The 26,849-nt window shown below is 39.2% G+C and overlaps 1 protein-coding gene across 1 annotated transcript in view; it reads right to left on the reverse strand.

The window, feature by feature from the left end:
- The window catches only part of afap1 (actin filament associated protein 1), a 51,117-nt gene that overhangs the window by 12,662 nt on the left and 11,606 nt on the right, over positions 1 to 26,849 (reverse strand). The window contains exons 2-8 of the mRNA XM_085351132.1: positions 26,279 to 26,407; positions 25,345 to 25,427; positions 7,653 to 7,761; positions 7,293 to 7,504; positions 7,024 to 7,203; positions 2,871 to 2,957; positions 1,684 to 1,759 (exon numbers count right to left, since the gene is read on the reverse strand). Of these exons, the coding sequence (XP_085207258.1) occupies positions 1,684 to 1,759; positions 2,871 to 2,957; positions 7,024 to 7,203; positions 7,293 to 7,504; positions 7,653 to 7,761; positions 25,345 to 25,427; positions 26,279 to 26,407 (876 nt within the window). The remainder of the gene's footprint in view (positions 1 to 1,683; positions 1,760 to 2,870; positions 2,958 to 7,023; positions 7,204 to 7,292; positions 7,505 to 7,652; positions 7,762 to 25,344; positions 25,428 to 26,278; positions 26,408 to 26,849) is intronic.

Below are 26,849 nucleotides of genomic sequence, written 5' to 3' on the forward strand. Positions count from 1 at the left end.
GATTAGATGCTGGCGTGACCACAGTGCACACGTCTGATGTCGCTCAGGGAGTTTGTGTGTTCGCTCAGACACGTGAAAAATTAGAGGGAACATTGGTAGTCGCTGAATTATTTTCTCACAATGTTGGTTCTAAAACTATGTTATGCACTTTACTACTGTTGGAGTGGAAGTGGATTCATTTTTCTTCCCTCTTTCTGGGTTAGTATCGTGGACAGCGTGAAAGACAAATCTACCATGACACCATCGTGGTGTTTTGAAACCAGAATGAGGCGTTGATCTGACCCTGATGCCACATGCTAATTTTTACTAGCAATTTTTCAATCATAGGTCATTAACCAATGACCGTATAATGAATAATGCCCCTTTATGGCTCTTACAATGACCAGATTGATCAAATAAATGCTGTTTTCAATCTGACCCAAATTAAGTGACTGAGTTCATAAACTCACCAGGAAAGGAGATCACAGGACCAGGTTGAAATAATAGCAACTTATTTATAAGCAGGGCTGAGGACCTATATTCTAAATTTGAGTAAATGTAGTGCAGCAAAGGAAAAGCTGTGCTAAAACAGTCAGACAGAGAGAGAGAGAGAGATCTTTTTATTATTATTAATGGAATGCTAATGTTTACTATATAGCAAATTATCACAGAGTCAGTAACAGCATGTAGGTCTTTGGGATCCAATTAATTCTAACCACCCCAAAGCGTACTTCATTGTTCAAAGATGCACTCTTTTTTCAGTACACATCTTGGATATTACCCCAGATCTCATAATTTCATGGAAGCAACACAGAAAAATGTCTTGCACAACCAAATGTTTTCAAATCTCGAAACCCAATTGGTTGTTAGACTTTAAATCAACTGCTGGTGGGAAATTTGTTTCAGATACAATTCTGGAAAAATTCACCAATCTAAACAGAGCAAAAAAATAAGAGTGTTAAATTTTAGTTGACAATCCAAATAACTGAGCTGACAAGTAAAGTGAGTTTTCTCTCCCAGAAGAATTGTGCCAGCTGAGAAAACACACAGTAAATAATCTGAGAATATTTCAACGGTATCTCTTTGTTTTGGCTTTTAGTTGAGTGAGGAAAGACCATCCCCATGAAAAAGCATGTTAAATAAATCCAAATGCTCATTCTTCAGCCTTCAATAAAGGCTGACCTTTCCACAGCTTGCGGAGATTCCTCTCTGAATTATGAGGGAGATTACGTGAGAAAGACAGCCATTCAGCCTGAGAACAATTCTTTACGGTTCCAAGAAACACCAGTTTTAATAACTCCTGTCCCTCACTGAATTTTATTATTGATGTTGTACTGTGCCATGGGGCTATGATTAAAGGTACTATGTGAATGCAATGTGATCGGAATGGCACTATGAAAACAAGCTTTTAGCTCAATCACACAGTCTTCATTAGATTGTTCATCTGTCATGGATCTGTTGACATGCAAGCTCAAAGCTGATTTTATTTAATCCATGGCATCCAGATGAAAAGATACTTTCTGTTTGGCACCATAAAGGGCAACTACTGGTCTTCATTCACCTTGACCAGAGATCCAGAATTGCAGTTGTTGTAGTTGTTGTTACTCATAACACAGAGATTGTTCAGACCTTTTTGTTTTAAGCACAAACTAAAATGGATGAAAATGATTCATTTCTGGTAGCAACTGTCGTTGTGACTCTCACCTTGGTCCTTGCAGTCGCTGTGACCGTTCTCATGGGTTGCTTCCCCATCTGAGCTTGGCCTGTCACACGATGTCTTCTGGAGGCAGGACAACCACAGAGAAAAAAAGAAGAAGAAAGAAAAGAATGGGTGTACAGGAAGGTACATAGTGAACAAAACTGTACTTTCCTGAGGACAGACAAGTCAAGAAGCTAATCAACACAGCTAATTACACTGCAGTAACATCTGCAACATGTTACAGATGAGATTAGGCTGGGCTTACGTTTGCCATGCCAAGTTGGAAGAGGTTTGTCAGGCACACATACATGTGCCGAGTGCAGTTTGTCCACAGTGATTTTACCTGCTTTTTTACCTGCTTTTTCCCATGAAAGCCAAATTTCCTGTCTGTGCCATATAGAAGTAAATGTTTTTAGACACCGCCTGAAAACATACTGTGCTTTTGAAAATACAAGGTTATGTCTACAAGAATACATTCATCTAAGGAGTTTTGGAACCAAATAATCTATTATTGACGTTTGAAAATTTATTGGCTAAGGCCAATAGCCTTATGTCATCTTTCTCCTTCCTGTGTTCATTGGAAAGGCAGTAGTGTGTCAACAGAAAAAAAAGAAAATTGCTCATAAGAAGCAAGTGTCTGCTTCAAAAAACAGCAACAAATCCTGGTTTAACAGATTAAGTACGTGTAACCTTTTATTGACACTGGAAGCACATTTTATTAAACTAAACTGGTGTTAATTACAGTGGGAAGACAGATATTTGATTCAAAACACTGCTATTCCATGAAGTTATCTATTGCACAAATAATAGTAAGCCAAGGCTAATAAATTAAGGTACCATCTGAATGACATCACGCACAATATATATATATATATATATAGAGATAGATAGATAGATAGATAGATAGATAGATAGATAGATAGATAGATAGATAGATAGATAGATAGATAGATAGATAGATAGATAGATAGATAGATAGATAGATAGATAGATAGATAGATAGATAGATAGATAGATAGATAGATAGATAGATAGATAGATAGATAGATAGATAGATAGATAGAACCGCAAATCGCAAATCTTCTACCAACCTGAAACCTGATTCAAACCCTACAAAAGCAACGCTTAATAACAAAATACAACAAGCTGTTAAAATGACTATCATCTATCAGTGTGAGTGTGTTCTGTTTACCTTTTCCAGTTCAGGTTTATGCACTGGAGATCCAGATCCAACTCCATCCAAATCTATGCTCCCATTAACACACACCTCTCTCATCACCTAGGAACACCACAAGGAAATACGCCATTAGCTAACGTGGCTGCCATTCACATTAAACAAGTCCACAGTCACACATTTGATTGCCGCTGTGGGAGATCAGATGCCGCCATCTGTAACGGCTCCTGACTGCTGATCATACCATGTGGGTGGATTCCTAATTTAAAAATCCTAAAATATTTCCTCGCTGAATTGCCACATGATTAAGAAGCTCATTCCTTCAGTCTAGAAGGTTTGACTGGGGTAATGCAGGCCACATGTATGGTGAACTCTCTCACATCTCATCATGCTACTGAATCACAGCCAAGGGAGCAACAAGCAGTGCATGAACTGCAGGAGGGAGAGCATGCATGCATGTGGTGTGTGGCAGTAGTTGGTGGTGGGGTGGGGGTTGGCAGGTCTGTAACAAACATGAGACACAAAGACTTTGCCTGCATTCATGGAATCCATACACAATAAGGTCCAGTAGGGGTGAATGAGATCTGCAGAGCTGTGAATAGGGCGCCAGCGTGCTTTACCATGACCTCATTGGATGTCTGACCTGGCAACCCACCATGGGATCTGGCAATCCCAGACATGTGGCAGTGACAGAGAGTGCAGATGAACAGTGGGTATAGCAAAATGAGATTTCAGTTGAACCGCTGTGTGCGCAAGTTGGCTAATGCACTCCCTGACACACATGCAGACACACACACACACACACACACAAACTCCCACTCGTCTGAACCATCTCTAGCTGCGCTGGGCTCCTCAACTCATTGGTTTTGGCTTGGAAGGAGCATAACTGGGTTTCGTGGGGGAAATGACAGGCTGTGGCTCCATGGGTTTGGCTCTGAGAGCAGCTAAGAGGCCAGAGAATGGGATAGACAGCAACATCATGTCTATCTTTCCTTCGGAGAGCTTTTGCTGCCATGCCAGTGTACTACGTAGGTCTGATAATGCACTACAAATCAAAAAGAGGAGGAGGTGGTGAGACTGGAGGCTATAACTATGGGTGCTGAAACACAACTTGCAATAAAAAAGAAAATAGTGTTGACTGATGACTTGTTGCTCATTGCTTGTTCACCTCCTTGCAGTGCACATTTTGCAATTTTATGGTATAAAAACAGCTTGATTTCTTTACAGATGAAGCAACTTGAAGCATTTAATAGACGTGAAACCCATTCTTTACAATATCTGCAAACCTACAAATGGCTGTCCCTCCATGACCCTGGTTCTCTTCCTGTTAAAAGGGATTTGAAATAAAGTTTTCTGTCTGTCTGTCTGTTTGTTTGTCTGGCAAAAGATAAAAGAAAAAAATGATATAATCAACCAACACAAACCTTTTGTTTTCTGAGTGATTGCTTTTGGCAGCACTTATCCAATTGATGCAAAAAAACCAAAACAAAACTAAAAATAAACTAATCTGTCTGTCTCAGGGTTTGTTTGTTTTTTTTGTTTTTTTGACAATTCATTGAGGCCTATTTTAAAGGCTCATGCTGGAATAGTTGCATTACAGCTCAAGCTATAAATGTATTGTAAATGCTTATCTTGAAAGTGATGAAGGCATTGCCATGCACAGGACAACCATACACTGTCAAGGAGTTTGCACAAGGGGTTGGACTGTAATGGAAACTTGAGCAGATAAGCTGTGACTAACAGTGCACATTCCACTTACTTCCCCCAAAATTTATGCAGGCAAAGAAAAGAAAAGAGAAGTTAGTCAGTCAGCGAGACAAAGAAATGAGGTCAGACTATATCAGCAGGCAAAGATGAAGACAAAGAAGGAGTTAGGGCGTGGGGAATCCATACAATTAAAAAACACTGAAAAGGAAAATGAAGCAATGACACAATATGGACATGTGTGCTCCATAAACACATCGTTAGCCTACAGGGTCTGGGAGAGTCATTATTGTAAACTATGGGCTTTGGAAAGCCTCAGGTACTCTCCCAGCTTTCCCTTCACCCTGCTTTCTTTCATTTCTTTCCTCTCCTTCTTTTGTGGAGCAAAGCAGAGCTGCTCCTTCTGTTGAATCCGATGACTTCTATTTCACATGCTGACTTCATGCTGACTTCTATTTCACTGTTGGCCAGTGGGGGAAAAATATCCAAATAAATTTGAACTTCTTTGATTCAGATCGATAATATTCAAGAATGACTGTTACTGAAGCTCAATGTCTCTCTGGGTAAAAGATGAGCTTGTGAGAGGTGGACAAAAAACACAAAGCTCAAGAGACAAAAATAAATTTAAGGGGGAACAACGAATACTTAAAATATCCAAAAACAGTCTCAATTACTATTTTTTCCTTCTTCTTTTAATAACCTGTCCTGTCCAGCAGTTTTAGTAAGTTGAATTGTAGTCTGCATGTTCAGTTGTGGCAACCACAAAGAGACAAAGAGGGAGGGGGGCAGCAGACACACTGGGACATATCCACTTTGTGTGACTTGATGCCACTCTTACACACCCCACAGCTGAAGGGAACACAGACCAGCCAAGGAACGTAACCCTGCATGTAACAAAGCCAACTGTAGTGGCATGACGAACTACATGTGCATCAATTAAGTAAACAAAAAAACCCAGAGCAATTGCTAGAGTTACAAAATACCTGCCACGGCACTATCAGTTCAATTTGTTTCCACAATCCCGACACCTGACTAAATATGTGTCCAGACCCAGTTTCTCCAAGCAACAATTTGTGCACTCATTACCATCACTCGGATGGTTGAGGGATTTGTATATTTTCATGGGTCTGGTTGAAACCGCCTGCAGATACTTCAGCCCCCCGATGAGGTTACCTGCACCAGCCAATCAATAAACAACATCTAATTACCATGCCGAGCAAGTAATTGAATGAAGAAGAAAAAATCCAAACTGTTTGGGTCTTTGTTTCCTGACTGCAATAAACATGCTACAGCTGAAACTTCCAGAGAAAGACCAAAAGGAAACACTGCATATAGTAAGACTGGTGTTTCCATCAGTACATGGGGAAAATATGCTTGAGGGATTGTTTTCTTAACAAGGAGGAAAACAAGAAGACAAATCACATATTCAAGTCTAAAAGTCCACTGGAACTGCTGGAGGCCACAAATGTTTATAAAAAATACCATCACACAAATGCGCTAGGAGGCATCTTAAAATAGCACACGATAGGTTGTTGAGAAACCATAAATTTCAGGAGATACATATGAGATCTGAAGGGAGCAGAGATGAGAGGGAAGAATGTGGGGTGGGGGTTTCCTTTTAAAACAAAAAGACCAGATGACACCCACCATCAATGTAACTGAAACAGACAGAGCACAGAGGTGCTCTCCAACAACAAATGGTTGCAGGGATAGAAAAGCAGTACCGGAGCTTATTTGATGTCAGCGGGGCGGGTTTGTTTTGTGGACTTGTTGAGCTGCCAGAAGGAAAGATCAGAGAGTGAAAGAGAAGACAGGGGAAGGAAGAGGGGGGGGGGGGGGGAGTCTGTGAGAGAGAAGCAGAAGAAAGGACTCAGAGGACTGCAAACCAAACATCTCCACATGAGAGAGAAACCAGCAGAACCACCTGTTCACAACAAACCAGTCATACAATACGAGGAAAAGGCCCATCCTGAGGAAGAAAGCCAAGACAGTTACACCCTTTATTCTTTAAAAGTAACTTGAACCCACTCTCTAAAACATGTGAAAGCAACTTAAAGGCTGATCCCAAGATATTTTAGATGTTCAGCAATCAAGTAAAGCTAGTAAAGCTCCAAGAAAAGCTAGTATGCTGCACTGGTGTTCTTGTCAGCTTCAAAGTTGGGCCACACAGAATGCTCTTTATCTACTGATTAACTCTTTACCCCTTAAAAGCCTGCCAGGCATAACCTTTGAAGTTCTCTTCTCAACTGAGTCGTTTGAGTAGAAAAAAAAAGACTGGGTGTGCACCCTTGAAAAATCCAGAAACTATGGTCGTCAAACCACAACTTTATTGATACATATCAATAAAGATGTCAAAGCTCGTCATTATTGGTACAAATTCCATCTTTATGGGAAAAAGAGTTCAAACAAACACCGTCTCTATCCAGTGTGATGGTAAAAGCAGTAGTTTTGAGATTTATTGATGTACCTTAAGCCACTCCTCGGCCTGTTCTTTGCTCTGCACAGCCAGCACCAGGGCGTCTGCACCTTGGTGGACAATCTTTAGTTCGTGCTTCTTTTTCTTGCCATCTTTAGGGATGTGTGTGATGCTGCACACTGACAGGTTCAGCTCCATTTGGGGAGTGTGGTCTTTGGAGGATTTGTAACACTGCATGAAGAGAAAGATTCTGTTTGTAGTGCAGTTTATGCTCACCATTTGTACGTACACAGACAGTAACATGCCTGAGTGTTTCTCACCAGCAGTTTGTTGTCTTTGATGACACATAGGAGTTTGGTCCACTGGCCGAAGCGCTTCTTGCGCAGCAGGAATGCACAAATCCGGGCGTCCTTCACGAGGTCCATGGACGCTTCCTCAGAGGGCCACTGGTGACGCATCTTCTGGCTCTTCCCATCCTCCTCTTCCTCATCGTACGACTCATAGGAACTGCTCATGGCATCCGAGTCATAGTCTGAGAGGGTATGAATAGACTGCCCTTCATTTTATATTCAAATCAGGTAACGCAAAAACTTGGGACACACTCACTTTTTTCTTCAGAAGTCTGTAACATAACTACTGTTACATGATTGATGTGTTTTATATATTAGCTTGTCACTTACTGGAGGTGATGTATTCTGGAGCCTTTCCAGGACCTAAAGGAACCGCTTCCTCATAGTAGCCTTCTGGAAGAGATGAGCTGGGCAGGGGAGGGGGCCCGTTATTTGGAGTCTGCAGAGTGAACACAGGTTTCCTCTACTTTTAATAATGAAACTTCAAATGACATTTTAGCTGCTTTGAAACATGGCACTGAACTGATCTGGTCTAGAACCTTCAATCATTTCAGCACTTGCAATTCAACTGACAAAACAACAGCCCTCTACATTAGCAATCACCAGGCACATCAATTGCTTTCATTCATGACGCCTGGCTCTTCTGTGCAGAGATGTTTTTTCAAACAAAAATGCTATACACTATTCCTGGGATTATTTCCTTTATTTCCTCTCATCATCAATAATGAGAGGAGATAAAAGACCAGTTTTACATTCAAATGTATCAATATTTTCATACATTCTCATTCATACAAAACTCTACCCATCATGCCTCAAACACAAAGGGGAATTAAGGATACCAGCCATGATCTTTTGTCTTCAGTCTTTAAAGGTGGTGACGATAATTCAAAATGATTAATCTCCCCATCTGCCTTTAATCACTGTCAGAACTACAAAAAGGAAGTAATTAGCTGCTGTAACATGAAGAAGGAGATATTCTTCTGGTCCAATACAACTTAGAGGAAGCCATTAACAATGTTGTCAGTGCAGCATTGAGCCTACTTCATTACTAAGTGTCACTTAATAGACACTGACAGAGCAAAACAGAGGCACAGTGGTTGCCGTTGTTTTGCTGAGGAGTCTTTCACTTTTCAGGTCAAAATCAGAAAATATTAGGTAGAAAGACGAGACAATATAATTAGACAGTGTCTGAAAGAGAAAACAAGAAAGTGTCGGTAAAAGAAATCAAATCCGAAGTTGTGTTAAAGACACTAAAAATGGCTGAAATTATACCAACAGAAAGATACTGACATAATTCCACAATGATTAACTGTGGTCTTAAATGGAGTTAAAATATTTTCATGCCATTATACTGCAGAGCTCATGAGCAGTGAAGCTGAAGGGTGGGGGTGAGACGTGCTTTGTTTGGACGTGTTCTCGTTGGCACTGCACAGTCCTACAAATCTAGTCAACAGGGTGAGGGATCAACTGCGCAGCCTGACGTGATCCATCTTGGCTGCGTCGCACTTCTCAGACATTTCACCTCGTACTAAAACAGCACTGTGGCTACAAACATCAAATCTGATAATGTGGTTTAACACTGGAACAAATAGCTTAGTGGCCGGCATACGTCAATGTACATATATTTTTTCCATTGCTGTGGAGTTGGGAGTTTTTGAAAGTTCCCCATGGAGTGCTACGACTTCTGTGGAACAGCTTTTTGATGAGTGTGTCCTTGTTGTGTTTAATGGATTCTGAGGTTCTCTATTTTGATGTTGGTGATGTCACATAAGTAGTAATATAGATGTTTTCAAAACGCTTTAAAAACATAACCCTTCTTTTAAATCACTAATATGACCCAGCTGAGTGTAGCATAGCTTATTAATGTTTCTTCTAGAGCCTCAGTTTAATAAGCAGCCTACACCGAATACAAGCCAGAGAAACTGAAAGTGCATGACATGTTGTCAAGTTGTAAAGACCTTATAAGGCCACACTCTAAGCGTCCCTGAAAGCACTTTTAAAAAAGACCAAGCCCGGCTGCTATGGCTGCACACTTATGGAAAACCTCTTTGATTTCCCTTTTTATTTTCTTTACTGATGGTATTGCCGATTTTCCAGTTATAGATGGGAGAAACATCATAAGTGCAGTCTAAGTCTATGTGCTATGGGCCATAGGTTACAGCCGGCCCAATCAGGTGTCAGGGCTGCATTGATGTAAGCACCCATTACTGTAGCAACCTGGGACATAAAAAGGACTTGGCTCATGCTCTCAAAGCACAGAAAGTGTGTGTCACTACAACATGACAGTGCACCGTCCAACATCACAGCGTTGATCATAATTATGGCATTTCTGTAATGAAAGAGCACTATTGAATTTTGGTTGTACATGTCTATTAGTGAATTAAGATGCCAAGAAAAAGCCATTCTGTTTTGAGTATCCTTCTCGTCATTTTTATATTCTAGTATCTCTAGTGTTGAGTGGAGAGGAAAGCTGGGAGGGAGTGGGGAAGAGTTGTAGCAAAGGGGCTCGACTTGGACTTAAACCTGGGCTGTTCTGATTTTTTTTTCCCTTTCTCTGGTAAGACAGTAGAAATCGTGACTCAAACATACAAACACACATATATGCTAAAAGTCACTCACTGAAGCCAAAGTATAAACTTGTGTGATGGTCTGTATCTCCATAGCAAGCTAAAATATTAGTCAAATAATCCCTTCTAAAATGCTCCAAAAGGATCCAACAGATACAGGTAGTTATAAAAATAACTTTTTAGCCCATTCGGGTTTGTTATGAAGGGGAGGAAGTACAACATCACTTTTGTACTTTTGCTTTTCACTGCTGCAAAGATAGGCATTTTAACATCGGAGTCTGGAAATTGACTGAAGCCAGCCTCAAAAGGCACCTCGAAGGACTGCAGTTTTTGCCACTTTCACGTAGGCTTAATTTGTTTTTATTTGTCATTTGTTGAGCAGGAAGAGTGAGAGCTTGTTTTCATGCAGAGTACGTTCCGGATCAAAATGCGGTACAATCGTCGTCGTCGTCTTTTTTTTTTTTTTTTTTAAATCGTTGTCATTTGGAAATGAGATCGCACATAAGTATGAATCGAGATCGCGATTTTCTAACGATTAATCGTGCAGCCCTAGTGTCAATGCTCGTAAAACGTTTAACACGTCACTAACACCAGAGATGGGCAGTAACGCGTTACTGTAATCTGATTACTTTTTTCAAGTAACGAGTAAAGTAAGGGATTACTATTGCAAAAACGGTAATTAGATTACCGTTACTTTCCCGTAGGAACGCTGCGTTACTGTGTTACTAAAACCGTGATTTTTTTGCGAGAATGTCTCATGACAGTGACGTAAGCGAGTGCGCCGTTAGTGACAACAGCTGTGTGCAGATCAACAATGGATCACATATCGATTGTGGGAGAGAGTATGAGCGTGCAGCGTTTAAAGCGTGGAAGTACTGACCTTACTTTGAGTTTGATTCCATAAAAAGTGACAAAAACATTAGTGTCCATCGTGCGTGGGAAGAAAACTTCTTTTTACAGCGAAAAAAACCCCCTAAACTTCCAAGCAAGCACCGAGTGCGCAACGACGTAATGGGAAACTCACAGAGAAACTCGCGGATTCTTCAACTGACCGCGGCACACCTGCACCAGGGTAAACCTCCGCCTACCGCAGTCCTGCTTTACAGGTGAAAATAGAGCAACAGGACCGCTGAGTCTTTGACTTTATTTATTTTCTGCTGTGTTTTACTTGCATCTATTTGAAGGAGTGAGTGTAAACACAAAAAATATTTTATTTTATGAGCTGGAATGTGCAGAAAATAGGTTTAAATATTAAACAAATTCCTTCCAGTCAGAGAATGTTGCATATAATTAAATATTTGCTTGATGCATAAAGTTAAAAGATTAAAACTGATAAAACAAGTTTTAAAAAGAGACTTTTCCATTTGATTACATTTTGTATGATGGATTATGTAGAAAAAGTAGAATTGGGCTGAAAGATCTATCGCTTTATCACCTCTTCAGGTTGTAAATCGTGTTTTTAAAAAGTAACTAAGTAACTAAGTAATTAATTACTTTTGAAAATAAGTAATCAGTAAAGTAACGGGATTACTTTTTTGGGGAAGTAATCAGTAATTAGTTACTGATTACTTTTTTCAAGTAACTTGACCAACACTGACTAACACTGAAAACATAATATTGGCGAAATTCTTATGTTAATAACTGAGCCAAGCCAACTCTTCATCCTTGAATCATTAGAAGAAATGAGGCATTTTGGGTCGAAAAGATGAAATATAAACACTTAAAAACAAAATAATCAATTATAAATTATTCAAAGTTCTGGGACCTGACACTTTCATTCATGAGGTTTTCCTTTCTCAAGCCAAACCACAGTTCCCCATCCACCTGTTAATGTTCAGATGAAAAAATATCCAGTTTGTGTTATCTGAAATTCATTTTTGTTGAGCAAACCAAGTTTCCTTTTCTTCACCCCAAACACACCCTCATCCTCACCCCCTAATCCTTGTTGTTCATCCTCCCCACGTCTCCTTTTTCATCTATAAGTCAAGTGTCTGGCTGGGCCTCTAGCAGAAATCTTATTGCATCTCCTCTGGGGAAACAGCAGTTTGGTGAACTCACTTTTTGGCATGGATGTGCTGCCCTGTTAAACGCCAGCAACACTAGCGTTCTCCACCCTAGCCCAGCCCTAAAAAAAACAAAGGAAAAAAATGTCTCCCTGGAGAAGAAGACAGAAAGAAAAGAAAGGCAGAGAAAGAAAAAGAATGAAAGCACTCTGCCCAGACAGTCTAACAACAGGGAATAATATATGGTTTAGAAACTTGACTTGTTTGTGCTGGTGGAGAAAGACTTTTGATATGGAAACTGCAGCGCCATATCTCACATCACAATAACTTCCTTTTAAAGACCCTTGAGCAGCAATAACACCATTAATAATCACACAGAAGTCGATTGTTTGGCTAAGCATTTTGCCTGAGTGCAGTATCACACCAGCGAGAATGTGACCCCATGACACTGCAACAACTGGTGAAGAAAGAGCATTAGCACACATGAAACACACAAACGCACACACGTGTACAAATATACACCTGTGCACTTACACAAGTCACAGCACAACATCTTAGCTGTATCACACAAATGACCTGAAGCTTAACTACACTGCAATACAGGAGCACAATGAAGATGAGCTGACTGTTGTCACAATGTATATAACCCATCTGTTAACCATAAACAAATGAAAAACACACACACTCCATGTTCACATGGAGAACGTGGCAGATCATTTGTTCCACAGATTTCTAAAACAGCCTGTTGTGATTGTGACTTAACATAATGTTTTTAATATTAGATTTTTATCATTTGGTTTTTAGTGTTTATTTAAATGTTTAATCTTAAGTTCTTAGTTCTAGTTCCTCTTTAAATTAGAGTTAGATTTTTCCCTCTATTTTCCCAATAGAAAGTTTATTTTTGTGCCTTTGTTTCTCTCTTTAGGTATTGTTGCTTACTTCCTTATCTTACTTTGTTAGTTGTTTTTCTGTATATTCAGTTTTACTTCCTGTGATTTGGTTGATCGTTTGCATCTGTGTTTTATTTCTTCCCAACTGTGTCTAATTCCCATTATCCCTCAGAGGGGTGTACTACAAAGCAAAATGAATGTCATAGTGTGTTATATAAAGCTTAAAGTTTTCACTATTTACCTGGATAAATCACAATATTCAATTCAATTCAATTTATTTATACAGCGCCAAATCACAACAACAGTCGCCTCAAGGTGCTTTATATTGTATACACCCTACAATAATACATACAAGGAAAAACCCAACAATCATATGACCGCCTATGAGGAAGCATTTTGGCGACAGTGGGAAGGAAAAAATCCCTTTTAACAGGAAGAAACCTCCATCTGCTGTAACCGGTTGGGGAGAGAGAAGGAAGACAGGATAAAGACATGCTGTGGAAGAGAGACAGAGATTAATGTCAAAAGAATGAGCAGAATGTTTTAATTTGCTGTTTCAGAATTTGTATGTTTTAATACTTGGTTCTAATGTGCTGATGCGTCTATTTTACACCAGTGGAATTGCAGCAATTAGAACACAGTTGAATCAATCAAATTAACATCCCCCTGATCTGACAACAAACTAAAGGAATTTCCACATCTCCTTTATTAGTAGACAGTATTAGGATGTTTATAGAGTTGTATACAGTAATGTATTCAGTTTAAGGGTTCAGAACGCTAATATGCATTCTGAAGTAAACCGCGTGCCCTCACCAATAAAATAATTATAAGGAAGAAAATGTTTATTTTACCCCTCTCTGTGTGATTAATCACCAGTTTTTCTGCAGCACTAGACTCGTCTTATTTGCAGTGTTGCATTTTGCTGTTTTTTATAGACCTAATTACTATTTTATCATCATCTGATGAGCTTCTTCAGTCTCAGCTGACTGCAGGTTTTAAAATATTTTTTTTTTTATTATTAAAAAAAATCAACTTGTCAAAAAGTAGGGAGACTTGGAAAACAGCCAAAATTGATGATAATTTAATTTACAAAGCTAAAACAATGTCTGAATAAATTGTGTATGAGCACGTGAGTCATTTGTATCCCTTAATCACCAAATCATAGGAATGAATTGATGTTTATGGAGTGTTGTTTTAATTTCCGTGTATGCCTGTGTGTCATGCTATTTCACCTTTTTCTTAGTATAAAGGTGACCACAGTTTGGGGAAGAAATAGCTCGCGAGTCACATACATGCACCAGTTACCCAGCTCATGCTGCTTGTGTGGGTGGACAATAGAGCAGGGCGATATGGCCAAAAATATTTATCACGATATATATTTGAAAATTTGCGATAACGATATAACCGACGATATAATTGATGCGAGACAAAATACAACTCCACAACATTACTAGTGCAAAAAGACAACCTTCCATTTATTTTCACATAAACAAGAAGCTGGTTTTTATGTACATTAAAGCTTTATAAAAATTTAACAGTGCAAATGCAAATTCCTTGCTGAAAGTTTAACCAAAAGGCATTTCCAGTAGAAATGGGCTGACATATCCTGAGCATAACCATGTATAGTATCCACTGAAGTTAAAAAGAGGTGCTTTGCAACATTAAACTGCAGTGTGCAGTATGCATTTTTCGGACCATAAGGTGCACGGGATTATAAGGCACATTAAGCGAAACAAAGCAGTCAGATAAATCAAACTTTATTAAACTCATTCTTCTTGCTTCCTCCACTTCTGTACCATTGATTCATTAATGTTGAATTCTCTGGCAGCTGCTCTATTCCCATGTTGTTGCAGTATATTAATGACTAACCTCGCATTGTGGATGGATTATCTCAGTTGTTCTCCTGACTGAAGTTTGGTCCGTTTACAGCATCCTGCCATGCGATTGCATTTGTCTCTAACCATGAAGAACCTTCACGTTAACTTTTATAAGTGGAAAAGTGTTAGTGTTCGTCCTCCAGCTTCACTGTTTATGTTATGCTAACATAGCTGTGTCGCTAGCGATCACGTAGCACATCATTATATACCAGCTAGCCCAACTTCAGTAACCCTACAAACATCACTGCTGTTTAGTTTCCTGTCTTCATTTATGTTGGAAGTGATAGCAGAGCTGTACGTTTGATTTTTTTCAGAAATCTCTCAGTCAGAACATGCTATATCATGCTTAGGTAACTAGCGAAACTAGCGAGCTAACTTCCGCTAGCTTCCTGCTAACTTCTAACTCCGTTAAATGTAATAACTTTTGTTTTCATGGATGCCTGGAAGTTAAACTTTATAGTTACACCTGGTAAAGCAGCAATGCTGATCGTTTTATTAAAGATGAAAGAATTTAGACAGTTTTTAACTCTAAGTGATGCTGCAGTGTTGTTTGACCTGAAGAATACAGAGTTTAGGACCCAGATTACTCCCAGATTTAAGAGCATCTTAGTCCGACAAATATGACAATAACAACGGCCGCTTGCATGTTCTGCAAAAAAATGTGCTTTGTTGTGTATCTGACGGACAAACACCAAACCAGTTCCACATCACGGAAGTTGCACCATTTTTACAAACCAATTCTGGTTCATCTGTTTCACTCAACAATCGGCCATGTGCGTATGAAAACAAAGGCACTGCGCATGCGCGTTTTACTCCCATTCTATCGCGATATTTCATTTTCCTATCGTTGCCTAACATTATACCGGTATTACCGTGAACGGTATAATATGGCCCAGCCCTAGTGGACAACACAAAGGCCCTGATTTCCACTCCAGCAGTTCTTGTTTGCCACTACCAAGTCGCTTACATTGTCATAGTCAGAGCTATTATAGTTTTGTATTTTTATTTATTTTTATGTTAGTTTGAATTCTTTTTTTTTTTTTTAAATCTGTTTGGTTTCCACACAAAGTTGTGAAATGAAAGAAAAGACAAATTTGCCATCAAAGTTACTGATTGTGTGAAAAGCACAATCACTATTACCAGTAATTTTCATTATTTTCATCATTTTCAGTATTTCTATACTTATTTTTATACTTATACTTTATATATTTATACTTTCTATAGTGTTGCTTATACTTTATATTGCAAAGAACTCCCAATTTGCTTAAAGCAATTATATTAAAATTGTAAAGGGAGTTTTCATGACCCATCACGGCCTACATCAGCTCATGTCCATGGATGTGGATCCGAAATACCAGAATTCCACAGTCATAATGTGTAATTAGATAGTGGTAAAGAAGTCCTGACCTTGGTTTGGAGACTTTGAGTGGGAGGTTTGTCTGCTGCTCAGGCACTGACCTGAAACTCACATCTAAACATTTATGCCAAGTATCCATTTTTGCTCTGAGTAGGAGGACTGGACCTGAATAATGTTTCTGCCATGCTGCCAGCAGGACACTGGAATGGATAAACTGACTGGACATACGAAAGCAACTCCCTTAGGAAAGGATCTGGAAAGGGAAAACTGCAGTAGTAGCTACAGGTTTTGACAGTGACACCCCTATCGAAACTGAATTTTGTTTTATTGGCTAATAAAGGCCTGAAGCATAAGAAATATTTATGTTTGTTCATCAGTATATCATAGAAACAGATTGAGAAATGTTTATGAAAAACAAAATTTGAGCCACTGCCAAAACGTTTGGCCATGATGGCAAAAAAGATTTGAAAGAACAGTTTCACAATTCTAAAGAAGCCGTGGCTTTGTCATTAATTGAAAGAATTAATTGAATATACCCAGAAAACTGAAGTAAAATGTTCCTTTAATCTTCTCCAAAGATTTTTCTAAGTGACTTGACTTCCTGGAGAACTTCCAAACTCTCACTGTGTCATCATTACAAAAAATATTCCAAAGCACTAGAAATATCTGGTTCTTGAGAATGCTAAAGTACAGGCCTGGGTAGTGTTTTAGTATATCATTTACCCAAGACAGTGTTTTTTTGTTCTTTTTTTTGTTTTGGGGGGGGGGTGATGATTTGACTGAATTTTAAAAAAAACATTTTGAAAAAAGAAGCTTATCCAACTCTGATGGGTATTCAATGTTTCAGTGTCTACTTCATAAAACATACACACTTCAAACCTAAAGGTAACAGAAATACAAAGACTTTGGTAACCATAATTTGGGGGACATTTAAAACCAAAAGAGATTTATTTGAAGCTGAATACATGATTATTCCAGCTTTATTTATCCAGAGACTCCTGCTCAGATTCCAATGTCACTGCAATCTACATTTACTGAAGCAGTCTTACCAAGCACACCTATAACATTTTGAAAGATTATGAAACCTTAATGCAGCACCGTAGCCAATTTGAGTTTTGTGAGAAACCAACCACAGCATACATTATGGTGGCTAGAGGAGTGGCTTCTGTCCAGTAGCAGCACTGAAAGTTTCATTGTTTGAGAGGGGAACTCAATCTGGAAGTCAGGTGATTAGCAAACCGCTAAACATTTCAAACAAGAGACACAGTAATATGGGACGAAACCTAAAAACTCTCTCTGCAGGACTGCAGGACCAAGCTCAGTGTCTGCCAGCCTCTGTGATACATATCTAAGATTTCCAGCTCCCTGTTTATACATGAACCACCCATGCTAGTGTTACCTCTGACAAAACAAAACCTTTCACACAACTCCCATTTTTGAAACTTCATTCTTTGCTTCCCCCGCATCGTTTTTTTACTTTTTCCTGCCTCAGCTGGGCCAGTAAAATGTGCGTTTTGCAGGACAGGTGCATTCACCAGAGTGCCGTTACTGGAGGAAGTGCCACCTTGCCTGAAAAAATAACCAGAGTGAGACTCAGACAGGGTTGGGCATTTCCTCCATTTCTCACACCTCACAATGAGGAGCCAGTGGAAGCCAGCATGAGCTGGTGGTCTGCAATTTTGGAAAGCAGGATGAGGTGGGCCAGCCTGTCATATCTAAATAGTGTTCTGTATTGCAAATAAGTAAGAAGTCACCTCAGTGAAGCAGAGTTTCATGAAAATATTTAGACATATTATAGAAGTGCTCTGCACATTTGCTCTTTGTCTGGGTATGAACTCAACTAATCTGATTGCAACAAAGTGAAACATTTTACAGTTGGAAAATACATTTGCCAGTGTTTTCTGTTCAATAAGCTATCTAATAAGTCCCCCATTGTTTTCAAATTACCTGATATTATGTGGTCCATCTGCATTTCTGTTCTGAAAGAATGACATTTCAGTACCAATACCATGATATGCTATCATGATCAGCCCCTCTAGCCTATACTGCTAGTTGACTGTCAGCGTTTGGCTCAGACAAAAGGACCTTTTCCCAGACTTCTTTCATTCCAGTTAAAAGTCTGGCTATGCAGGACTATTTCCAACAAATAATCACAATTACTGTGATAACTGAGCCAAGGACTTAACTGCTAAACTGTCGAGTTTTAAAATAGGGTTGCAACATCTTCTGCGAACAAGCAGTTTCTTTAATGGCCATTAGGTGGTGCCTTCAAGAAAACACTAGATTAAAGACCACCCTCGTTCTGCAAGCTGCTGTCACTACTGCTAACAGCCAACTGAATACAAGGTAAGTTTAAACTTCACCTCCACCGCATGCAGCAGTTCTCTGAATGTTTATTAATTCATAAAACACAAAAGGAAGTGTGTGGTATTTAAGATTAACCCTTAAATGGACTGGCTGATTTTATGACATGATCACTCAATTATATCTATATAGCTACAAGCATGATATCATACTGCCAGTAACCTTTTGAGAGAAAACCTAAAATTGTAATTTAGAAGCTCTTCAGGCTTATTCAATTCAATTCTTGTGAATTTATAGCAGCAGGAACTACATGGGATTATCAATCAGATCCACTATCTCTTTAGGCCACTAAAGGAATTTGGCTATTCATTTTCCATGCTCCAATAACCATTCCCATTTGTATACATGCTGTGATCAGAGTCACTGAACAATAGTCCGACAGTGTATAGAGTACACTGTAGTATGAATTCATGGGTTAATGGGCATCTTGGTCAAATACCTATCAGTTAGTAACCACAAAAGCTATTTTTCTACCGAGCACCCCTAACTTTTGTTTGGTTCAATTGTAAATTCTGTTAGTTCTCTACTAGACTGCAGAAATAGACTCAATTTTCCCTCCTTGCTTTATTTAGTCACTTCAATCACATCATGTGTCAGGAAGAAAAAAAAGAAACTTGGCATTGTAAAAAGCCTTCAAATGCACTAGAGTGGGGGAAAAAGTTGTGAAATAGGTTTTCCATCCATGCTCCAGTTACTCAGTGGGGACTTTTTCCAAAGAGTGTTAGTAACTGAAACAGTTCTGGCCCTTAAGATTAACCATGTTGTGTGCATGTGTCATTAAGCAAAGGCCTACTGCTTTCTGCAGTTAAGACCTATTCAATCTCCAATTTCCCACTTGTTTGGTTATCCCAGTGACAAAGCGTGACACCTTACAATACAATCTGTTAAACAACTTCATTTCCTGTCACAAGTCAATGACACAATACTGCTGATGTCACGAAATGCTTTGCTGTGGTATACCAAGCCACAAAGTAGGGAAACCCCACAGAGGAATTAAGTCAAATATGAAAACAGATTCATCAGCACCAAATGAAAAACACACTGCGTGGAAAAACTCCTGAAGACAAATAATTTCTGAGGCCATACAAAAGTAAAACAGGGCTGGTTCAACTCAATATGTTTGATAGCAATCCAACTGTTGCCACGCACGCACCGTGTAGCTTGACACTGTACAGTGACACACTTAGTTGGGTGAGTGTTTCCCCTTCAGGCTAGGAATAATTTGGTTTGGCAATATACAGCAATATAGTCTAAGGAGCTTGGAAAGAAAAGCATCTGGACTTCTTTAAGTTTCCTTGAAGACGTTTCACCTCTCATCCAAGAAGCTTCTTCAGTTCTAAGAGCAATTGGTGAAGAGTCCCAGATTTAAGCCCTATGGGAGTGTCCCCTAGAGGGTCTTGGACCCCCCTATTGATTCTCTACCTACCCACGCTCTTAGAACTGAAGAAGCTTCTCGGAAGAGAGGTGAAACGTCTTCAAGGAAACTTAAAGAAGTCCAGATGCTCCTTGGACTCTGAGGACCTGGATGACTGAGAACCTTCACAGACATACAGCAATACACAATGTTTTATAAGTGAGTAAAAAACACTCAGAGAAGATGGTGGTTTAAAAAACAAAGATTCCTCACAACTTCCAGTAATACATAACCATACAGAATACTGTATGGTTATAGTACTAGCTACATTTGTGCTGAGATGAATATCCATCTTTAAAAAAGACCTGGGAGGGAGGGATGTCTGAATCAAAATGAGAAGAGGAGAAAATGAATTCCAAATGAATTCTAGACATACGGATCTACGGATGATGCAGCCCTGTTACCGTGTATAGCACGTCGACCACGTGAGCACACTTCTGTGACGTGAATGCTTGAAGCACGGAAGAACGGGATGCTCGGCGTGAGTTTCTCATGCATGATACAACTAACTTTAGTGTGCATTACATGGGTAACTAATGGTGTGCCTCCCGCTGTGTCTGTGTCAGGGGAAAAGCAAGGGAAGAGAGGAGAAAGGGAGAGGTGGCACTGTTCTCCAACATCAACACAGATGGAAATCATTTGTGTTTCAACTAGCAGGAGGACTGGTTCACATTCTGCTCGAACAGTGCAGCCCTTAGGATACAGCCGAGGAAACGAATCCTGACTTGAAGGTGACTGCAGCAAACATTAGAACTCAAAAAAATCAACAAAAATTCCTAACACTTGAGGTTGCAGTCTAAGAATTTTCTTCTTCTCTCTGGTTTACAGTATTTGTTTTGTGGTGTGGGGATCTTAGACACAAACCTTTACCTTGGGCTTGCGGGACATTTAAGAGCAGCTTTAACTGTTTTTTGTAACATAAATGTCGAATGAACTGTCAAAGCAACTGGGGAAATTGTTTTGGACCCAAAAAAGTTCTTCACCGCTGTGTGCTCGAAATGTTGGTAAAAGTAGTTGTGAGTAGTAAAACAAAAAAAGCTTGAGACCAAAGTTAAAATTCAGATTCATCAAAACTGAATGTTTGTTCCATTGCTATTAAAATTAAAAGAAAAAACACAAATCAATGGTGCACTGCCACAACAGATGACTTTAAATATCTCACCTCCTTTTTTCATCACGTGACAACACGAAGCATGAACAATGCAGAAACATTTTAGGCAGATGTTTACTATTTTTCATGTTGGGTGGAGCTCCATTCTCCATCTGGAAGTCCATTTGTTTTCTTTAAAGGAGTTTAATGGAAACACGCACAATTTACATTTTATTTTCCAGTATTCTTTAAACTGCTCAAATTTTGGATGAAAACCATTCATGTGGCTGAAGCGGCAAGCTTTTTGATGACAGCAATGTACTTCATGCCAAAGATAAAAGAGAAATATTAATGTAACATAAATCCTGAATATGAAAAGTGACAGGATGACAAGAAGAGGACTTCAGTGGGATTTCGTCATACTTATTAGTCATTATGATCCAATCAGAGCCAGACCTTGTTTTTACTGTTTCTGTGCATTTACGTGTGGCATGTAGCACATTGTAAAATGGTGCTGTGATCCTCTTCCATGGAGGAACGTAGAGATTTATAAGGTGAGTGTTGTGGAAAGGATCAATATGACATAAAAGGGTTCAGCTGCTCTGTCAGCAAACCCACTACTTGTACGGATTAAAGGCTTGGCATAATTTCTAACTTTCTATAAATTGCTTCGTTGTTTTGTCTTTAAAGTGGACACTACCCCCTTTTTGTTGTGCTTTTATATAAATATATAAAGACCAACTTTATATGCATATACAATTAGGGAAAGACAATATAGTGGCTCAAAGTAGACCAGTTTCAGCTTGATAAACTAAAACAGGATCCAGTGGAAGTCTGTTTGGTTAGTGGATATCCTGCTGTGTGTGTGTGTGTGTGTGTGTGTGTGTGTGTGTGTGTGTGTGTGTGTGTGTGTGTGTGTGTGTGTGTAAGAGTCAATCACAAGTTTGCCCTTGGGAAAGAATTGGAGTAGTTTACACACATCATGTCTTTGTTTCTTTGTTTTCCTCTGCTCATGCAAAGGCTAACGGGTGTCACACATGTGACTGTCATGCTCTGCTAAGAGCTACACTGTGTTAACATGCCCCACTAAGTTTGTAAAAACACTAAGAATGTCTTTTCAAGATCGTATATACTCTTGAACAAAGGCCTTAAGATGTGAAAAAAAAATGCCACAAACAACTGGAAATAAAATTATTTTAACAAGCGAATAAGTTCTGAAATGGACTAAATGTGATGACACACTCCAGAACAATTCAGCAGTAAATAAACTTATCGTGGAAGTCTGTGCAAAGCCATTTGTCTTCTTTTGCACTTCATATACTAGCAGAATATTCTGGAAGAGTCTTCAATCTGCATATTGTTTGGGTTTGAGTAATAAATTCCAATACCACTGTCCTCTGATTAAGTATTGTACATCAAGTGAGCTACTCTAAACTAAGTATTCCTTATGTAACTGTTAGTAATCAAAATGTGGAAGCTAAGGACTGATTCAGCTTCTAAAGGCACAGGCTCTTTGTGTACGTGAGTGTCGGTTTGGCTTTGAGGCTCGACGGGTCACAAAGTGACTGTCTTCCTTGTCTATTATTTCACCAGATTGCTCTAGTCCATGTTCCACTTCTTCACCAAGACCAACTAAAGACTGATGCCGTATAACACAAATAACTGCAACTTCTCATGACTAACAAGGTTGTTTTTGATCAACATGAAATCTTTGTTTCTTTAACTCTCTACCCTGTTTACTCTTTTCTTTCTAGCCGCCTCCTCTCTCTTTTCCTCTTAACCATTTGTCCGTTGTTTCATTTGCAGGCGGTGGAAATTTTGCAAGAAATGAAGAGTGGAGAAAGGGAGCACAACACTTTTTTCCTCAGTCTGGACAGCTTCTCCAGAGGTCAGTGTGGAAATGTGATAGATGGTAATTTCAGAGCAGAGACGGCAACAGGGAGACAGAGAGCTGGCACAAAATAAAAGACAGTAGCTGGGTTTCCATCCAAGTATATTTATGAGAATTATACTTTACTGCTGCGACTCTGCAAACCCTGCACATATATTACTCAGAGAGGTTTTGTTCTAATGTGAATGGCTCTATTTAACCACTTAATATATTTTAGCTGCTTTCTTTTCTGCTGATGAAAATCCCTGCTGTTGAATGTTTGTCACAGCTTATGCTGTCGTTAGTATTATGATTACTTTGTACACATATAAAGCCAGTGTCCAGAGCATGATATTGTTGGATAAAGTGTATAAAGTATGGTTGGATGATTTTGGACGAATATATCAACTAAGAGAGATTTATTCATCTATTTATCTGCCCATGAGTAAGTTTGCTAATAATGCTGGTTGAGGCTAAGAGAAGGAGTCAACTGAAGAAATAATAGCACTGTTTAACGGCATCCTCTTCCAGTTGCAAGCAAATGCACCCTCCTGAGAGTGCGCCCCAACGTGGCGATTTATTCACTCAAACTCATAACGGAAAGAAAGGCAGTAGTCTATGTTCAGAAAAAAACATAAACATTTTATTTAAATTAAAACAACACACAATGGTGGGGAGGGAAACAAGGAGAAGCTGGCGTCTTTTTTCCGCTATAACCGTGTTTACAGGCTGTTCCAGTGTTTATCCGTCTCACACGCTCGACCAAACAACAAATACAAAATTCAACAAAAAGTAAGTTAAAAATCAAAATGCTCAACCCAGTCCTGAGTGGGTCTCCTTCAGCCAGTGATGAAGACCTGCTAAAAACTTCACTCTTTCCATAAAAGACAGAAAGAGTTGTGTAATTGTGTGCCTATGTGCTTTGTTTAAATAAAGGTACGGTAAGCACCGAACAGGCCCGAGAGTCTGGGGTGTCGTGCAAGGCTCTGCTATGTATTTTCTTATGTTACTGGTTCTGATTGGGGCAGCAGAGAAGAGAGACAACAAGCAGAGACACAGAAACATCAGAAACTCCTCCTCCTCACTCGCCTAGTTTTCTGGGAAACCCTCGGCTGTGATTTCCAGACACACACTGGGGTCACCAGAGGAGGCTGAGGCTGACGACTGGTTCTAATTACAAACTGCACTGTAAGGCCTTGTGCCTTGGAATGTGTGCGTGTCCTGCGTGTGTGTGTGAGTAAGATGTAGAACAAGGTGTTGTGGCTTATTGCTATGAAATAAAGGCTTTGCAAGCCATCACAGCCACCTGCTTTTTATCACAGGCATCTGTTCCCACAATAATGGCAGACACACACTGTTATTCTTCACACTGGGTCTTTTTACATGCACATCTCACTTTCACAATAATGACACACACATCACTGTTTTAACAGAGATGTTACGGTCCTCATTGACTGTCATGGCGATGTGAGGCGCAGTACGAGAGAGGAAAACATACTGAAGCCATGACAGGCCTTCCAACTGCTTTACAAGTGACTGTAAAACACATCTCATATGGTTTCTATGTCCTGCTGCATTGGTAGCGCTGGCATTTGCGTGATTAACACCATTCACTTGTGCACAGAACTTCAGTGTATTGCTAACAAGTTCACCATCTGATAATAATGAAGGTAAGGGTCAGCGTTATTGGTCATTTCTCTGCAGTTTCTACTAGCACCAGTTGTGTGTTACTGGTAAGCAGTCCTGCATGAATGTTAAATATTCCTGTAGTGTTAACATGATGAAGTTATTTCTGTTACATAACACAGTTGTTACTATCAGAAGTTTGCCTTCTTCACAACAAAACCCAAAAATATCCAAAGGGGATTTGAAATTGGACCTAAATTCAATGAAATGCTGTAAATGAATGCAAACTGGGAGGTAATGTTCAGCTTTGAACAGATGATGTGACAAAATTAGCTAGTTTGGGGAAAGTAGTGCAACTGCAAATAGCAGCACTATAAAGTAAAGCCTCTAACACTGACCTAACATTAAGAATAGTGCATTGTTTTATAGACAGTTGTCAAATCATTTTATATTCGATATTTATTGGCTATGTTTTATTTATAAGGCCTAATGTATTATTTAAAATAGTAATTTCTAGTTTCGTCCTGGATGTCAATATTGTCGCTTTTAATTTAACGCTGGGATCAAATTGGGTCGTATACAGAAACGTTAGGAAGAAAATGAGCTGTCTTTCCTTTATTTATCACTTACTTATGCCACATAAATTACATGTGACTTGCACTTCATTGCTCAAAATGTAGTTACTCAGCAGTGTCCTGAAAATAAAGTATTCTTTTGTCCTTCACCATTGATTTGCTTGGTTTTGCATTAAAGCAGCTGGGCTGAGAGGATGACCCATAGCAGCGGAAGCAGAATGACGCAGGGCTATCTGGTATTTGTAGAAACAACTCTCTTTAGTCAGACAACCAGAACGCATACTGGAACTCGGTATAACTCTTACTGTGAGCACTGCTTGCAATAAGTTCCAGCATGGCCAAATTACAGAGGACTAAAATTAATAAATCTAAATAAACTTCAGTCTTACCATCCAGGGGTGAGGGATCTCTGGAAGTGGCATCTGAGGTGGAGCAGGCAGTCCGCTGTGTATCTCTGACTTGAATGAAGGCTCTAGAAGAAATCAAGTGGCTATTATGAATATAAACAAGAAGATGCTTTACAGTGCCACTAGTGTCAAATCTAAGTAGTGACAAAAAATAAAATGTCGTAATTTCCCTTCTTAAAATTATAGAACCAAATAGACTGTGCTTCTGTGTTTCTCTGATTTTAATGCGCTTCACTTCTGCTCCTCATTACAAGGTCCCTTTGTGGATATTTTTAATGTTAAAATGCAAAATCTCCAATAAATATTTCTACACGTGACATTTTGTTGTTGATAGAAAACTGAAACGTCATTATGAATTTGTGTGAATAATCTCATGTTTTGAGGCTTCCAGTATAGCACTAAAACAATCTTCGCGTTTAAGGATGCAAACAAGAAACAAAAATACAATAAAATTTCTGTGTATATCTTCTTTTCATGTTCGATTCATCCAGATTTTAATATAAACATGTTTTTGCATTTGAATTTTATTTCAATAATGGCAGCCACACACATCTTAAAGAAAAAAGTCTGTGTTAAAGAAAAGCTCAGAAAACATCAAACTGATGAAATTAACTCTTTTAATCTGTCATAAACAACTTTTGGCTATATTAGCTTACAAGTAAAGGGTTTTATAAGTAAATGTATACCAATATAACTCTATGATGACAGCAACCAAACAATTCAATCCCACACTGACCTAGGACCAGCTTATTGTGGTCTACATTCTTTGTGTATGTACCAGACTGCTCATGGAACTCCTGCAGTCAGCCATAGTAAGGTCAGGTGTTGTATCTAATATCTGACCACCTAATGGACTTACTCCAGCTCTGAGTCCCTTAAAGTGTTTCAGAAGGTGCAGTATAAGTTTAATCCTCACCTTTGTCGGACAGTACTCTGTGCAGAATATTGGAGAGGTGTATCTTCTTCTCTCGGACCCCAGCACTCAGATATTCTCTGTCCAGCAGGTCCAGAAACAGACGAAGCTCACACACCAGCTCCTCCATTGCTGGAGAACAAATACACAAATATCAAAGAGTCAGGTTATGGAACTCTAGTCTAATTGGAATGAGACCTACGCTACTTTATCTTTGTGTGATCGCACCAATACTGAAAACAACTAATTTGTGGAACGTTACTCTTACAGCTTGCTTTTCTGTTTTTCACTGTCTGCAATTAAGAGCTGGGTGAGAAATCAAAGACTAGTTAGTTGTTTACCTTTGTTTAACTGAGCAGATGTACACCATCAGCCAACAGAAACACTAATGCACTGTGTTTGCAGATGAAGAGCAGTATAGACTATATCACTACAACACCGCACAACTGTACCATAGTTTTCATTCACGAGTCATATTTGGTAAGCGTTTACCCAAAATGATGATGACATTCTAATGCTTACATTGTAAGAGATTATTATTTTCTTTGAACTATTTTGACCTGTGGATTAATAC

Source organism: Diplotaxodon limnothrissa, linkage group LG3 (assembly GCF_057381915.1).
Source record: "Diplotaxodon limnothrissa isolate DT_005_m linkage group LG3, D_limnothrissa_male_GT1.1, whole genome shotgun sequence".
Lineage (NCBI taxonomy): Eukaryota > Metazoa > Chordata > Actinopteri > Cichliformes > Cichlidae > Diplotaxodon > Diplotaxodon limnothrissa.